Source organism: Uloborus diversus, unplaced genomic scaffold (assembly GCF_026930045.1).
Source record: "Uloborus diversus isolate 005 unplaced genomic scaffold, Udiv.v.3.1 scaffold_251, whole genome shotgun sequence".
NCBI lineage: Eukaryota > Metazoa > Arthropoda > Arachnida > Araneae > Uloboridae > Uloborus > Uloborus diversus.
In genome coordinates this window covers 165,668-183,547 of record NW_026558408.1, presented here as the reverse complement: position 1 = coordinate 183,547, position 17,880 = coordinate 165,668, and the positions used below count along the sequence as shown (strand labels likewise).

At 31.5% G+C, this 17,880-nt stretch overlaps 1 protein-coding gene across 1 annotated transcript in view; it reads left to right on the top strand.

Moving 5' to 3' along the window:
• LOC129233205 (hemicentin-1-like) overlaps positions 1-17,880 on the top strand; it is a gene marked incomplete at its 5' end in the record, with an annotated part of 70,652 nt that overhangs the window by 11,165 nt on the left and 41,607 nt on the right. Inside the window, 6 exons of the mRNA XM_054867267.1 lie at positions 3,031-3,312; positions 4,569-4,688; positions 6,857-7,025; positions 12,783-12,847; positions 14,200-14,481; positions 15,303-15,422. Coding sequence (XP_054723242.1) covers positions 3,031-3,312; positions 4,569-4,688; positions 6,857-7,025; positions 12,783-12,847; positions 14,200-14,481; positions 15,303-15,422 — 1,038 coding nt within the window. The remainder of the gene's footprint in view (positions 1-3,030; positions 3,313-4,568; positions 4,689-6,856; positions 7,026-12,782; positions 12,848-14,199; positions 14,482-15,302; positions 15,423-17,880) is intronic.

Here is a 17,880-nt window from a genome sequence, read left to right as displayed (position 1 = left end):
CCTTACGTAGTCTTTCATGCACTTTATTTTGTCTTTTCAATCACAATAGTCGAAATTAACAATGCATTTATGTTATTTTTATTTTTATTTAAGTACGCACAGTTCTTGTTCTGCTTATGATATTATATCTTTTATCATAAGAGTTTTTTTTTTTAAACACGAATGCGTTAAATAACATGTAATTTCTTCCAGATACAGATAAATAACTATTTAAACCAATGGTATGTTACGTACTGCAAATATCAATCTTATTTTTGAATTTTACATTTGGGGCTTAAAATGCCAGTATTGTTTTCTGGTACTTTATTTGCTCCTTTGTAATGCCATATCACATTCTTATCAGTCTCCAGTTCTTTGAGAATGTTAATAAGAGCTGTAGCACATATTATTAAGCTACTAAGTGATATCTATGTGTTGATCTGTCGACGGATATGAGATGTGACAGACGAAAGATCAGCCGCACACAATATTCAGCAGATATAAGATCCATAACTATTTGCTCAACAAATTTTCACGTGTCATTTTTATTAATCGAAAATAAATCTCAAAAAGTTTCAAGCGTACCGATTTTTTGTCTCACTACTTATCATTACATATCCCTTCCTTACGTTTTTAGTGAAAACTACACAAATACAGTTAAAAGAAAAGAAATATTAATAATATTTTGAGCTAAGTTGCAGAATGCTTTCTGTAGTAGATATTCATGCACAAATTAAAAATTTTAAGTGCTACGTTGGATACTAATCAGCATGAATTTCGTTCTTTGAGATTTACGGATAATCGGAGCTGATTTCTTTAAAAAGATTTTTATTTTTTTTAAATGTGTAGGGGGGAAAAGTGTGGATGCGTTTTTAATTTCGAGTTTTTTTTAAATATAAAATGAAGAATTTTTTGATCAGATCTATTTACCTATTGTTGTTTCGTAATGCTTACTGTCGCTTGTTTTCACGCACCGCAAGAAAATGGATACATATTTTCTTTTACCTTTGGTAAAGTAAACGGTTTCGTAATGTGTTTTGCATTTCCTTACCACGACTGGAAATTTCCTATGGAAATGTAAAGCGGTACTGCTTTTAAATGTTTTCTTGTGGATTTCTATTTATAATAATATGCAGATTTAATTTGGTCTTAATCTATCCAGATCGGCTAAGTTCCACTGTAGTTTAAAGACGTAGACAGTTAATGTAAAACTGTTTTTCAAATTTAAATTTGCTACGTTTTGAAAAAAAAAAAGGGAAACAAAAATTTATTTTTTTGATGCAAGTTATTTTTTAAATTACTTATAGATTGAAAAAGTCGAACCAACGAAAAGAGAGAAATGCTAAATCACCGATTAGTTCCTGTTTTTCTCTACACGTGGCACTGCAGTGTAATTTTGCAGTTTGATGGTTTATCATTCGTATACGTCGAACGCGTTCCCGAAGCTTACATCTTGAGAGCGAAAACTATAAGTATAATATTTGCTAACCCATGTTAGTTCTCTTTTAAGATCGTAGATAAAGATAAAAAGCTGTCAGCATGAAGAAAAGTATCATCTATTTTCAGTTCCTGTCTGCCATAGCATCCATGGCGTTAGGGATAAAGGGTGAGTACAATTGCTTACATCCAATAAATAAAGTAATATAATGATTTTGTTTAGTTTTGGTCAGTAATTTTTTTAACTAACTCTTTTAAAATAGATTTTAAAGCAAAGCAATTTCCGATCTTACACTTAACACCGACCTCTTTCCGCTTGATATTGTTTTTAATTTCCACATAAGTTTCAAGTTTAGCTCTTAGCACTGTTTATTTTGTTTCAATCGAAACTTATAGAAAGATTCCAGCTGATATTGAACTTGTATTTCTTGGAAAACTTAACAAAATAAAACTACATTTGGTATTTGCACATTTCGGAGAAGAATTCGCTGTAAGATTTGAAATGATAACTCATCCATAAAACGTTTGTATAACAATGGAAATGATTTTTAGAATTAATAAATGTACTAAAAATTTGAAGTAATTTATGGTCGAATAGTGACGGAAGATGATTTTTACACCAATAGGAGTTAATTTTGAGTTTAACCAGCTTTAAAGCAAACTAAAATATAGCAATGAATCCATAGTCACTAGAATTAGTTAACTATATTTTTAGTTCATATTTGTTTATTTTGCGATGTCTAAGTTGAAAAATTACCTATCTAAGGTGCTTGATAAATGTACCTTAAAAATTTAAGTACTGAAAAAAAACTTTAATCATTTATTGCTGATTTGTCGTTAATACTGATAGTAGCCATCAAAAAAATGAAATAATGCAAATGTACCATTATTATTGTTATTATTATTGTTGTAGTTATATATATATATATTTTGGTTCGTGCTATTTTTTTAAAAATCGTGATCGTTACAAAGTTATACCCCGAAATAAACGTAGTGTTTCAGAAATGAGTAGGGAATTGATTTTATTAATTTAAGAATTTATTTAAATAAGGAACGTTTCATAAATTTAGTCTAGAAGCTTTAAAACACAACCATTCCGGTTTGGTTGCTATCGTTATTTCTGTGTAATTATCACAAAAATAAACTTATCAGTTTGTCATTAATATAATTACTCACTAATATATTCTGTATCATGCTCTATTGACGGATACTTTGCTCCAGCATCAGATGATTTTTAGTCCCATCTAATAATCTTTTCCAGTAAATTACGTTATTTTATGGGTACTTCTATATTAATTTTGTTTTGTGTTTCAATGGATAATTAAAAGTAAAATTTTAAAAAATGATATTGATATTGCAAAGGTTTAAACTGAAACATGAATTTTATGAATGGATTTGCAGAGCAGCAGTTTTATATGGATTTTACGAATTGTCAAGTAATGTATTTAAAAATAACAGCTTTTATTATTAAATAAAATATTAAAAGTTTTAGATTAAGCTAGCTGCTACAGACAAAAATTGAATGTTATTACATGCAGCTCAACGCATGCTGTACCAGTGTGAATTTTTTTTTTTTTTTTTTTGAGAATTAACAAAAATGTATATTTCTTGCAGAATATCCAAAAATCCAAGCTTTTAGTTTTCCAAATGACGTTATTGTTGGTCAGAAAGCTAGTGCAGCATGTACAGCCATATCAGGGGCACCTCCTCTAGATTTTCGGTGGCTGAAGAACGGCAAAGAACTTTCTTCGGGAGGCCAAATAACAATAAGAACACTAGTTGATGTTTCAGTACTGGTCATGGAATCCGTAGACGCTTCGTCTAGTGGAAATTACACCTGTTTTTTAAGAACATCTTCTGGTAGTGATTCGTATACTGCTTATTTAGATGTGAAAGGTAGGCGCTGATTTTGAAATACTTTGCATGCACAACCGTTATATGCTTGTAAGAAAGGTTCGAAAACTCTTACATTTACCCATTACTCGTGTACGATAGGTGAAGATTTGGTGCAAGAAAAAACAACTTCATACTTGAAAAACTTTGAGGATTCACAAATAAATAAATAAATAAATAAATCTAAAGTAAAAATAAAAATTTTAACATAATTAAAAACAAAAGTAAATAAAAATAAATTAATTAATTAAACATCAATAAAAATAAACAAATAAATAGAACAAAACAAAAGGAATAAATTAAAAAAAATAGTAATACAATTCTAAAGATAATGTTCTTATATTTTGTATTATGTGGAATTTGGCTCTACAAATCCAATTGCAATGACGTTTTAACAAAATGCAACTTCAATCTTTGTGTATTAATTATTATGTATTGGAAAAGTCTCAGTTTTGCATAGAACGAAAGATAATATTGTTTTTCATATATTTGATGTGAAAAACAACCGACAAAAAGTAAGCTGTCTTCCCTTTGCACTGAGGTCTTCATAAGTAATTCTATGTATGTGCGTCTAGCGAGCACATTTCTAACAAAAAAGAGCATTAGCTCTATATTTTTTTAAGTTTTTCACCTCTGCACGATTAGCCCAAAGTTCTGTTTAATATGCAAAAAAGTACCGACAAAAATGAAATAGAGGAGCTTAATCCACTTGAACTAATTTTCTAACTAAGGCACCTTTAAAAATCTAATCGCGTATTCTATAACTATTGTACTACAAATGATATACTATATCGAAGTATGACTTTTTTTTCCTTTAAATGAAACGTTTTGAGAACATTAATGCCATATTTGTTTCAGTGAAAGGACAAATTATTTAAAAATCAACTGTCACAAAATCTTAACAAATTGAAAATTGGGTTCCTTGTAACCCCAAAACAAGTGCAGTCAATTATTTGAAAATTGTGTGCTTAATTAGCGTTGCTGATATCTGTTTATATTAGGGGTTCCCAATCTATTCCGCCTTTGAACACCTTTTGAAGAACTAGGATTTTCTCACGGTATCGAAATCTATCTATTGTATAATAAATCTTATAATAAATATTATATAATAAATCCATGGACACTTCGCAGCATCCAGGTTGGGAACCCCTGTTTTATATTATAGTTAATTTCATGGCTAGTTTCGAAAGTCCTCGTCAACGCTGTTTTCTTTTTTCAGCAGCTAAATTATTTAATTTATTGCCTAAACATTGTTTTAGAGCCAAGCAGTTGGACTAACAAGATCCATGATCAAGACTTGAAAGCTGGTGAAAATGCTTCAATATTGTGCAAAGCAAACGGTTTACCTTCGCCTCAAGTGATTTGGAAGAAAAAAACAGGTTATTAAATTTCATCAATCGCTAAAACTGAAACTTCTATCATTTAAACTATTTAGATGATTGCATTTTTTTTTTTTGAGCCAGCACGATTGCTAATTGTTTTCATTTGACCGTCCTTGATGTTTGATTCCTTTTTCAGTCCCATCGTCTTGTGCAGGCGCGACTACTCCCGGTAGCCGCTGCTACTGGTTGGTGCGAGGTGGCGCCCATGTCCTACACACACGCACGCTCATACACACTCACACTCGCGCCTTTACACACATACACACACGCCAACGTGCATACACACAGGTCTACGTACACACACAGGTCTACGCACACACACAAGCCTACACATACACAACTATGCACACGTAACCGCCCAAGAGGAGGGACAGGAACCGTTTCAAGAAACAAGCGAGTGGGGTAGTAACCAATGAGGAGGGTGTTGTCGCAACTCGTGATTGCGAAAAACATAATTTGAATTCAAAATTTCAGAATTCAAATTAATTTTGAAAATTCGAAAGGATTTTTTTAATAAAGTTCTTTTTCATAAAGTTTTCAGTTTTCTCCAACCTTACAAACAAACGATTTTTCTGTTATTTTCTTTACAGTAAGAAAACATTATCTATCTAACCAAAATACACACTAACTGAAAGACAATTGCGAAACGTCACTGATAATTTCCGGGCAACGTTCCGGGATTTCACAGGTTTCCACCTGTTAAGAAATACAAGTGTACGTTTGAAAATTTTCTTAAATCACTGCATTGGATATAATGACTCTCACTTTTGTGAATAATATTTTTAGCCACCAGTTTTAAGATGTATCAAGCTTCTTTATTAAGTGTTTCTCCTTCAGCTCAGTTAAAGCCATTCAGGAGTGACAGTGACTGAAACGAGGGCGAAATGCTTTGAGGAAAGCTCCTGATTTATTCCAGACGTAATTTTAAACGTAAATGGCATTTGTAGTAAAGGTTTCTGAATTCTTTAGGAGAATTCGAGGTTCCTTTGTGGAAGGTCACCGACTTTTAACGGGTGAATTTCCTGTTTCCTTGCCTGTTATGGGCAGAAGTTAGGAACACTAGATGCCCAATTATTTTCTAGGAATATTCCGGATATTTTGCACAATCATGCGCTTTCACACAGTACCTTACATACATATTACTTCTTTTCTGTATATGTTTGAGTCACGTCTTAAAATGCTTTTGAACTTCCTTTTCAAATAAATTTTGCTCGTTGCAACTACGAATTATCTATTGTTTTTCGATCGGGCTAATTTTTCCCTCACTACTACAGCATGTTCCATTTTCATGTTTTCCATGGCGATTTTTTTTTTTTTGAAGCGAAATAAAGATTAACTGAAAATGGTTTAGTTTCTAATACTGCTAAAATTTACTTGCAAACTCAAGATGTTACAATATTTTCAAACTATGAGAATAATCAGCTTGTTTTGAATATCTTTAACTGCAGTTGAACTCGATTCATACGAAAAGTCAAAAATCCACGAATTAGTTTCGTAATAGCCGTTATTCGTAACAACCGTGAATGAATGATACTGTGAAAAAAAAAAAAAAACGAAATGCTTACTTATGTTTGAAAAATATCACAACTAAGAACACATTGTAATCTAACTATTAGTACATTCAGAAAAAAATCACTTATTTCTTATAAATTAATGTTTTCGGAAAATATTGAGCAAAAGATGAGAATCGACAATTGCAGAATAGGTTGTAATCCACAATGGAAGATGAACATTTTGATCTCCGAGTAAATTGAAATGTCCACAGGTAAACAAATATACGGGCTTTATTTTCTATGCAAAATATTTAACATTTTCTTTTCGTACACAATAGGACTTCTACTTCTATTACATAAAAAATAATGAATTTTCTAGAAAAGAAAATGACTTCCAATTTACTGTACGCATTATACTTGAAATTTTTAATGTAATTAGATAGAAAACCAAACTTAACGAGCAAAATGTTCGTTTTAAGCCGTGATTTTGTATTAAACGTGATCGTATTAAGAGAGTTCAATTGTACTTGTAAAAAAATGCATGCTTATATTTTGGATAAAAATTAAAGATTGATTTAAGTTAAAATTGATTTAAGTTGAAAATGGAATAAATTATTTTGTACTTATACGTGAAATAGTACATTTGAAAAAACGAGAAAAAAATGTTTTTAGATGCTGGAGTTGAAGTACTGACTTCTGTTGAGCATCAAGTGCAAACGCCTGGAGCAAGCAATTTACTGCTTTTAAATGCAAAACCTGAAGACAGCAGCTATTACACTTGTGAAGCAGGCAACAGCGTCGGGAGCATAATTTCAAGGGACTATTTATGTCAATATCTTGGGTAAGATTTTCAAGATGGCGTAAAAAAACAAACCTTTGGCTTTTTACAATGAAAATTATTATTCAGAAAAACACTTGATTCATGAGAGATACGTTTTATGTTTCTTATAACTTTAACACATACAAGTTGTTACAATAATTTAATTGAGTTTAGACGTAATTGTGAAATTGGGTTGTTTTTGGTTTTTGTTAAATGTAAATTTGTTTTTTTTTTCTAGAAATAATCCTTGTTTTTTTTTGTTTTTTTTTAAACAGTTTTTTATTTTTTACATTTAGTTCTTAGAATGCCTCTTTCGTGCAATGCCTAAGCAAGTTACCTACAAAATAGCGAGTTCGCAGTACAACCGGTGTGATCATGTATTTTCAGAGAAACTTCTCAATCTTAACGAGGGGGCGTGCACGGGGAGAAAGGACAGCTGTTGTCCCGGACCCGATCCTGAAGGGGGCCCAATATTTTTAAAACTATGGGTGAAATATAGGGGGTAAAACAATTAGGAGGGCGGCCCGGAAAAGTCAATTGTGAAGGGCCCCAAAATTTCTGTGCCCGCCCCTGATCTTAACGGTCAGTTTGCTGTTACTATATATATATATATATATATATATATATATATATATATATATATATATAATATATATATATAATTATATATATATATATATATATATATATATATATATATATATATATATATAATATATATATTATATATATATATATATATATATATATATATACTTTCACACGTCAATTCATGTCTAGTTCATACTGAGATCTACTTATCGCGCTATGTACACGATATCTGGGACGGAGTGATTCAACATTTATCAAATACAGTAAACTATTGAGTCAAATAACACTGAATTAAATGCTTTCAAACCGAGTATAGAGATTTTATACATTTGAAGTTCTTAATTAATGTTTAGAAACAGTACGGGTAAGAGAGTTTATTATGATTATATAAGGGGTTAGTTCTTTTTTCATGCATGGACAGTTGAACGATATCTGAAACAGTAATTGTAATTGTTTGTTTTTTACAAATGCTGATGAGGTTCTGTGATATACACTGTCGAAATCTTTAACTACATATAAATTTTATGTCTCCTAAGTGCTAAATGGTAATTAAGATCTAAATGGAATACACAAAAAAATTGATTTTGCCTTGATTGAAATTCATGCAAGCTTTTTTTCCCATCACATGATACTAAATAGAGACTAATAAGGTCTAAACGGTATTCACAAATCTTTTTGCAGCTATGATAAATGACATCTTTTTTTTTTTTGTCAGCATTTTCTTTTTTTCAGTGTTGTAAAACTGTCTGACACATGCGAAGCATTCGAGCTCGAAATTCATAGCCCTGCTGTAAATATAGAATGTCGTCACCTCAGCGCAAGACTAAGACATCTAACCATAGGAATAACACTAAGATATCCTGCTGTTGTTCTGCGATGGAGATGTAGAAACACCCAATGTAAAAATCCACATACTCACCTGTTGAAAAAATTACCGTATTCAATAATTCATCGAACTACATTGTGATGACTCAAAAATGCCTAATCTGTATACTTCAGCATGCTTCATGAAGGCTGCATTAGTTTTAACAACTAAGATCTTTATTCGCAAAATGCATACCTTAAAAATGCTACAAATGCTGGCTGGTGGCTTGACGGTAAGGCGCTGGTCTTCTACGCCTTGGACCCAAGTTCTGGTTTGCCTGAGGTGGCCAGGTGGTAGATTTTCGAGATGCAGAAAATCATCAGCGCCAATGTCGTATGATTATGCGCCATGTAAAAGATCCCTTGGGTATTCGTTTGGCTTAGAATTCCCTCGGCTAAGTTAAATTACTATTGCGATTTCGCATCAAAAGAGAGCCCAGGTGCTTTCCCCTGGTGGAAATTGGGCGACAAAAACTTCTTGTGTCACGCATCAGCGTTTTAATGGTGGCACATGAAAGACTGATGCCTTGTCGGAGAGCGAACTTAGTCTGGTTATGGCCAAATAGCCTCTTACCCAGCCCCACTGGAAAAAAATAGCTACAAATGGAGACCACTGGAACTGAGACTCTACAACGAGACCATTCGACGTAAAGCTAAATGCTCTACTAACTAAGCTACTCAGCTCTCCCTTCTGTCAATCCAAGCGGAAATTTTTAATTTAACCGAACGAATCCATTCACTTCTTAAGGTTAACTTTTTTACAGGATACTTCATATATGAGCTGTCCGTTTATTTATCGCTAAAAAGAAGGGGGGGGGGGACTCTCTCCTTCCCCGGGGGGGGGGGACACTTTTAAAATGATACTTTACTTATAAAGCTTGATGATGCATAGAGTAAGTATGGCGTTTGCACGAAAAACACCTTTGAGAAATAATTTACTGAAATGACTGGTTTTCAACCAATCGAACTTTTCATTCATTACACTTTCAAATACTTGTCGACCACCTTGTCTTGTGGTCAGAGAAGTTTGACTGCGGATGGGGATGTTCTGGGTTCGAATCCGTGTTCAGGAAAGGGTGTCCTTTCTGTCCCCTGGCTTTCTTTGCGTGAGTGTGTTGTTATGGTGTGAATATTTGCCTACTCCACAAACGGGTCCTTATGGCATGTGCGTACTGTGGAAGACAGTCACGCCAAATTACAGCACAATTGGAAACATGAAGCAGCGCACCCCAAAATGCCATTCTTGCTGACAAAAGACAACCACAACAACAAGTACATGTTCTCTTTTTAGCTTTTCAATGGTCACTTCATTGCAATGCTCAAAACTGCTGCTAATTTTTTTAAATCTTATATTTCGTTTTATCTTTTCCTGCCTATTCAACAAAATTTACAATCAATTCCTCTTTTTAACTACAAAAATGATGTTTTGCAAAAATCCTGACATTGAAGCTAGTAGAAATATTAACCTCTACGTATATAAAAGATCTGTTTTTAAGTGTTGTTGCACGTATTTATTTCGTTAAGTACTACAAAATATATATATATATATATATATATATATATATATATATATATATATATATATATATATATATATATATATATATATATATATATATATATATATATATATATATATATATATATATATATATATATATATATATATATATATATATATATATAATGGTCTGCGGCACATTTGAGTTTAGTTTCAACAATGTAAAAATGTGTTATGTATAATCCAGAAAAAAAAATAGCGTTTTTAATTTATTATAAACACCTAAAAATAGATGACCTTTTATGATCGCTGCTTTACAAATTTTTATCCGTGAACAACCGATTGATTTGAACAAGAACCGTTATAGTATATCACAATTGATTCAGCAAATAACTCATTTTCAGAGGTAGCATTACGGAATGTGCTATACTGTAACAGAAGTTGAACTATAACAGCTCTAATCTTTATGAACAAATAGTTTTTGTTCGTAATGAGATTTTTGAACGAAAAATATCGTAATTTATGGTTTTTGTACAAAGACGTTTCGCAGTTTCTATAATCTTAGCATTAGACAATGTAAAGTTACGTTCTATATATATAAAGGTACGTTAATATGCCAAAAGTTCAATATTTACTTTATTCTATACTAGTGGTACCCGCATGGCTTTGCCCGTAAGAGAAAAATTAAAAGGTCTTTTGGTTCGCCTGTATATTAACAAAAAATGTATGGTGAATTTTCTCGCCAATTGGCTTGTACCCATGTTACGGTTCCACGTTATGATAATTTCGTATCCCGCCAATTGGCTTGTGCCCATGTTACAGTTCCACGTTATGATAATTTCGTAATTTGCTCGTCCATCTTATGATAATTTTTTTCTTAAAATTGGAATAGAAAAAGAACCACATCGAATTTTCGAAAAATCGTTGCGTGGTGCACACCCCATGCTACAAACTAACTTTGTGCCAAATTTCATGAAAATCGGCCGAACGGTCTAGGCGCTATGCGCGTCACAGAGATCCAGACATCCAGACATCCTCCGGATGTCCAGACATCCAGACAGAGAGACTTTCATCTTTATTATTAGTAGAGGAAAGTCACCATTCGTGCTTTGGTTTTGACTTGTTTAATATGTATTCAAAAATTAATTCAAATAAGGTGCAGAAAACATGTGCCCAAAGAAAGCTAATTCGTACAGAACACAATCTCTATTTCGATAAGCATAATTTTTCTTTAAATTCTCAACATGCAAATTAAATTTGAGTAGAATTGAGAAACTCACAAGCTGTCTAACTTCGTTCACCAAATAAAATCTTCTACCGATTGTCGAATGTCGAAAACCGAACGGGTCACAGATGATTATTACTTTATTCATTTTTTGTTCCAGCCATTTCTATTTTATCGCCCTTAGTTTGTGACACAAACAATATTTTAAGTCCTGTTTATGCATTCCCCGCCACTAACAGAAAAAAGCCATTATTCGTTTTACTCTGAAAAACTAACTAACGCTAACTGACGGGCACGAACTAAAGGTTGTAATTCACCTTGGGGGCAAAAATGCAAATTAATGAAGTTATTAATTCTCATTTGCCTGTATTTTATTCCATAGCTCACCTTTTAGTACTGTGCTTTTAAGTATTTACAAAAGAATAAACCCGGATAAAGTGTCTACAAAATTAAAAGTGTCCACTGGTCACTGGCGACTAACTAAAATTATAAATTTTCAGCTCTAGATGGATGTATTTATAAATTCAGGTATACTGAGCCTGATTATGATTATTATTTTCTGTGTAAGCTGTTATGATTATTTGTTTCTGTGTAAGCTGTTGATAAAACTTACATACCAATTTAGAAAAAAGTGCATTCTGTTTCGGTTCGCTGATTTTGGCACCTCTTATTGAACCATTTGAACGAAAAAAAAAACAGCGTTGGTATATACATTGGTTTTACTATGCATATACTATTGGTTCATCTATTCATCATTCAATGTGAAGAACAAATAAATTCCTATTGAATCCTTTGAACAATTGTTTTGTTTCCGCATTCTTATGCAACTCAATATAGGTTGATCAACATTACTAAATTACCTTATTGCTACTGCAGTTTAAGCCATTTATATCAGATTTTCAGAAAATGGGAAGCGTGAATTATATAGGTTATGTTGCTTTAGTAACAAGAAGTTTAGAAAACAAATAAAAGAAAAAATGATTAACTGCACCCAAATAATCATCAATGATGTAAAGAAAGGGTATTATTAAGTTAAAAATTTGTAATTAGCTCCTTGATTTGTTAAATACCACAAAATTGAATTTATTAGCTTACATATAATTGACAAATAAGATACAATTTTTGCATAAAAAGTTTCGTTTACTCAAAAGAATTTTTATTGGGTTTTTTTATTGACATACTGGATCACACAAATTATGAGTTAAAATGAAATTGCCATGCTTGTGTGTGTGAAAATTGTATAAACTTCAAGAAAGGATTCCACATCAAGAGAGAATTAACTATTTCAAAAATATTTTACAATTGCTGGAATATTGTAAGAATACTTACACAATTACCAAATTGCTTTTAGTTTATTACGCCTCTCTCTCTCTGTCTCTCTTCGGGTAATGAATAGTTAGTCATTTTGCCGATGTGTGGCGCTATAATCGGTTTTTAAAGCGCTTCTGAAGTGCGAAATTTCTAGCCAAGAGTTAGAGTTACATTTATACATGTTCCCTCATTCCGATTTTGAACAAGCCCTTGGTATATTTGCAAAGCTTCTTTTTCTCTAAGTTTTCGATGTACAAAATAATCTCAAGATGAAGATCATTTTTAGAAATCATGCTGTCCTTTCAACCCTTATGGCGTCTCTGGTACTCTTGGTTCAAGACTCGGCGAAAGGTTAGTAAAACTCATATATTTTTTTTATGCATTTAATAAGTTTTTAACTTTATCCAAATTAATATATTTCGTTTCTACTTCAGAGAATTTTTAAAAACAATTCATTAACTTCAAGTTATTTATTCGTTCAGTATTTCTAATAGAATTTCTAGACGTGTTTTGTGCAATATTTTTCTCTTCTATGATCTATTTATTCACACCATTTTTGCTTCAATTTCAATATGTATTAGTAAAATAGAAGCTTAGAACATAGAAGTTAATCAGAACCGAAATAATGGAATCACTTTGCAATTTGCTCTTCGTTTGTTTTGAATTTCTTATATCTAGCTTTACATATGGTGTTAAAAAGTGCTGAAAACATGTTGTGTGCAAAAAATAATTTATTGAATACAGCAATCATTCGGTGTTACACATTTTTTAAAAATATTCTCCTTCAAAATATTATTACACAAACTATTTTCATAAACATGTACTTTTTGGATTACTACAACTATTTTTATATGAAATACTTCAGTTGATCTTGTTCATTTTCTTTTAAAAAATAAATAGCAAAAGCAATATACAAAAATGCTTTTCCTAAGATACTTTTTTTTTTGAAATTTATAAAAATTTCTTTAATATTTTTTATGAAATAGATTGTTGTAAACTATAGCAATAATCTCCACTATTGTTCTTATTCTCAGTTATTTGTTGTTTGCAAATGTTGAATGAACTAACTATCTCAAATTAACTTCAGTTTTTTTAATTTTAAAATGATTTTATGGATAAACAGATACTACTTCACTGTTAGATTTCTCTTTCTGGAAAAAATTAGAAAAATAAACTCGAAAATGCTATTTTATTGAAAATCTTGTTCTTCTAGCTATTATATTGCAAGAAATAAAGCTCAAAATTCGATTTGAAATTCTAAAATTACTTTGGTCTTTGTGATTTACCATCGAAGTGCGTTTCAAAAATGCATTCGATATTTTAATTTTTTCAAAGTAATAAACAAAATTATTATGCTAAATTTTAACAAAAAAATTCTACACATCTTGCACAATTTAGTACAGTACGTCAAAAAATCCAATCCAACAATACATGAATAACCCAGCCTTCTTGTACAGCATCAAAGATAATGATTTAAAGTAAATAAATTTACCTTTGAAACATAAATATAAATTTGAATTCAATTTTAAAAGATTAAATGAAAAAATTTGATTTTTAACAAAAAAAAAAAAAAAACGCTTGTCTCAAAAATGCAATAATATTTTTCAAAACCTGTTTTTTTTCTCTATTGTCCATTTTTTTTCCACTGATGACTAATAATAATTTTTCGACGTTTTTGTTGAAATTTTGCTAATTTGTTTCAGGAGATAGCCTTCAGATACAACCCTTTTCCTTCCCATCAAAATCCATTGTTGGAAGGAGGGTTAGTGTCACGTGCACGCCAATAAGTGGAGAAAAAATGGAATTCAAATGGTATAAAAACAATAACGAATTATTAAAAAGAATGAATATTGACATCAGATCTTTTTCTGATCTATCAACTCTTGTGATTGATCCCTTAGCAGAGGAAGATACTGGAAATTATACTTGCACTGTTAATGCAAGAGGACAAACTGCAAGTTTTACAACAATTCTGGAAGTCTTAGGTGAGTCAAAATTCCCTCTTGACCTTTTTATTCTTTTGGTTGCTATAAAATAATTTCTTCTTTCTTGTCCTCGGATTTTTTTTATTTCTTTGAGACAAAGAATTTATTTAGAGCATTTTTTAAATGCTAATAAGCAGAATTTGTTCTCGCAACACTTGATGTTTTTTTTAAAACCGAAAAATACCATGCGTTAAAAGGTTTTTTAAAATAAATTTCAAACTTTCTTGCGGTATGTGAAAATGCCATTGTCGTTACAGTTCGCCTTTTTTCAAGAAATGTTATTCTGGAAGTAACTGGATTTTCAAAATAGCAAAATAATATGAAACAGAAAAGTACCAACTCATATATAAAATTTTTGATCATCTGAACGCTTAATACATTGATGTTTTTGTTTCAAAAATCTATATTGGCTTTCTCTTATTGTTTCGAGTAATCTTTGAAAGAAATGAAAGATCTTAATAATGTGTTTAATTTTTAACCAAAAATTCATTTTTATTTCATTTTTGTACATATTTTTTTGCAGAATTACAATCCACATAAAATTATAGATATATTGTAAGGGTGCTTTTATAAGCAAATTATTTCACTTGGCGTACTATCAAAAAATATTTTAGTACTCATGCCTTTTTTTTTTCACGTATTTTTTTTTTTTTTTAAATTATGATTGAGAACATTCTTTTCGTACAAGTTCTTGATCTTGAACCATATATTTTCAAATTCGATATTTATTGACAACATGAAGAAAAATATCCCCCCCCCCCCACTAATAATACACAAAGACGTAAATTTATTAGATCAATAAAATTAACTTTACTTTTCAGTTCCACCTACATGGATGAGTACACCAGAAGACGTTGATGCTTTAAATGGTGATTCCATCACATTAAATTGTAAAGGCATTGGCAAACCATTGCCAACAGTTGTGTGGTACAAAGCACAAAGTAAGAAACGAACTTTATGTATATTTTTTAAATGTTACCATAATAGTGTTTGTTATTTTCAAATGGTCTTTTTAATTGACTCTCCATTCAAATGTATAGAATTCAAATTTTAATCCTTCCATATATGGACAGCCTTTCCATTTGATTTCGACAAAAAAGTTTTTTGAAGATGTTATGGAGAATAACATCAACTATTTCAATGCAAAACATTTATAATTTAGACTTATAACAACACAACCTAGCAGGACTACGAAAAAACATGAATAAATTTGTCCACCTTACAGCAAACTTCTTCCACGTCTACGTCCATTTTCAGCACATCACTTTCTACATGAAATACACCGCCAGCTCAGTCAATTCCAGCCGAGGACTGCAGTTTCGTGCTTATTAGCACCCATCAGCCCGGCATAGAATTGTCTGAGCTGTAGGTGGAAAACCTCTTAAGGAAGCGTAGAGTGCCAAACAAACTGGTAGCTAATACAGAATCAGCAATGACCAATTTCATGTATTTTTCATGTATTTTTCTTTCGTGTATTTTTGCCTTAGCCCTGGCAATAGGGCGGTAACTTACTGAACATGACTTTCTAGCCTGAACTGGACCATTAGCGACTGTAAGTCGAGGGATTACATAATTCCATTGAACATTTTAAAAAGAACAAATCTGTACCTCAAAGCCAGATGGACATAAGTCACATTATTGTAATTTTACAGCAGATATTTTTTTTTTTGCGCATGCAAAAGAAGGGACGCGCCCTTTTTTTAACCCTGGTAAAATGTTTTAAAAAGATTTTTTCTTAAGAATTACGTTTCCGTCGCTCGATGCGGAATAGGCTTCCACATACAATGCACTAATAAACGGAAAATTGCAATTTTTGGACTTATGTCAGTCTGCTCTGAAATACAGAAACTATTTTTATAAGAAGTCAGGGAGGAATGATATGGTGTAGTGTATGGCTTAGAATAGTTTAACAAAGATTTAGTGCATACCGTTAAAAACTGGGGAGTGAATAGATGTATTTAGCACATTAGAAAAGAAGTTTATTTTGTCATTTAAAATGAAATCGGTTACAAGTTAAAGGAAACCCTGTAATAAATTAAATGTTCACTTCATCATACAAAGTAAAAGGAATTAAATGTTGTCGAGAAAGAAAATAATTTTTTTGAGGAGAAAAAATAGTTCTGAAATTATCGATTCCAAAATTAATGGCAAAGCACATCGGTAACAGAAACAGTTTCCTAGCGTTCTTTTGGTCTCACAAAATTCTTCTACTGAACTGAAACCAATAAAATGCTCAAAGTTTCCTTTTTATTGGAAGACTAATAAACCCTTAACTGACTCTCCCACGATTTCTGCGGTCAACGTAAGAAAAAAAGGTAGGAATATTTGCTTCCTCTGTTATTTCCAGGTTCATGAGCTTCATACGTACAACTAGAAAATCGCCCGTCAAGGTATGTCGGGTGAAAATTGCTTCTATATTTGAACGAATCAATTTCCTGTTTGATGATATTTGATAATTGAAATTTTAACCCTAACGCCAGTGGATTATCCCTAACCTCCAGTTGATAGAGTTCAATTTTAACCACTTTTTCGTTTCTTCATTCCTATGAAATAACACAGTCTTACCAGTAAAACAGTTAAGTTACCGGATCCAGTTCAGCCTTGTCACAATAAAGCCTTTCCCTACATGTCAAACATTTTATCAAATCATCATGCCGTGGCGCGAGTTTCATTGTTGACGATGTCAGAAGCTTTACTCGATCAGTGAATTGGCTATTATATATAAGAGGATATTTAAAGCCTTATCCGACTATTTTATTATTTAGATACCGGCAAAGCCTTTTTCAAAGCATTTAAATTGATATCTTGTTCCTTTGAAAGCCACTTATCGCCTATATCAATTCTGAAAATTACTTGTAGACAGTGTGTTGTACGTCGCTTAAAAATATAACTGAAACTACAAACAAACTAAATAGCTTTGAATTTGTCGCAAAGAATGCAAATTAGGATTTTGATTTCCCATTAAAATGTGCATATTTTGAAGGGATTTCGTTAAAAAAAAGAGAACATTCAAAGGGCTTACAATTTATTAAAGGCATATTAGCTGATATCTTTTTATATTAAAAAAAGGATTCCTTGCAACTCCGAAAAACGTGTATACATTTTTGCATTGCAATTTTGTTTTTTGCTGGGTTGTTTTTTGATCACGACAATTAATGTTCCAAAGTATTCAGGTGGAAGAATTCAGTTTGATTTGCTTCTGAAGTAAGTTGAAAGTAAAACTATGCAGCAAATATATTTGTATCTCATTTTTCTTTCTCAGTAATGGAGAGGTGAGACTCTTGAGACTTTGTTTACGAATATAGCTTTTACCTTTTTGAAAAATGAGTAATACACTTTTTGAACTTTTTGTGCTGTGAAATGTGACTAAGAAATATATGTGTATGTAGAAAATGATGT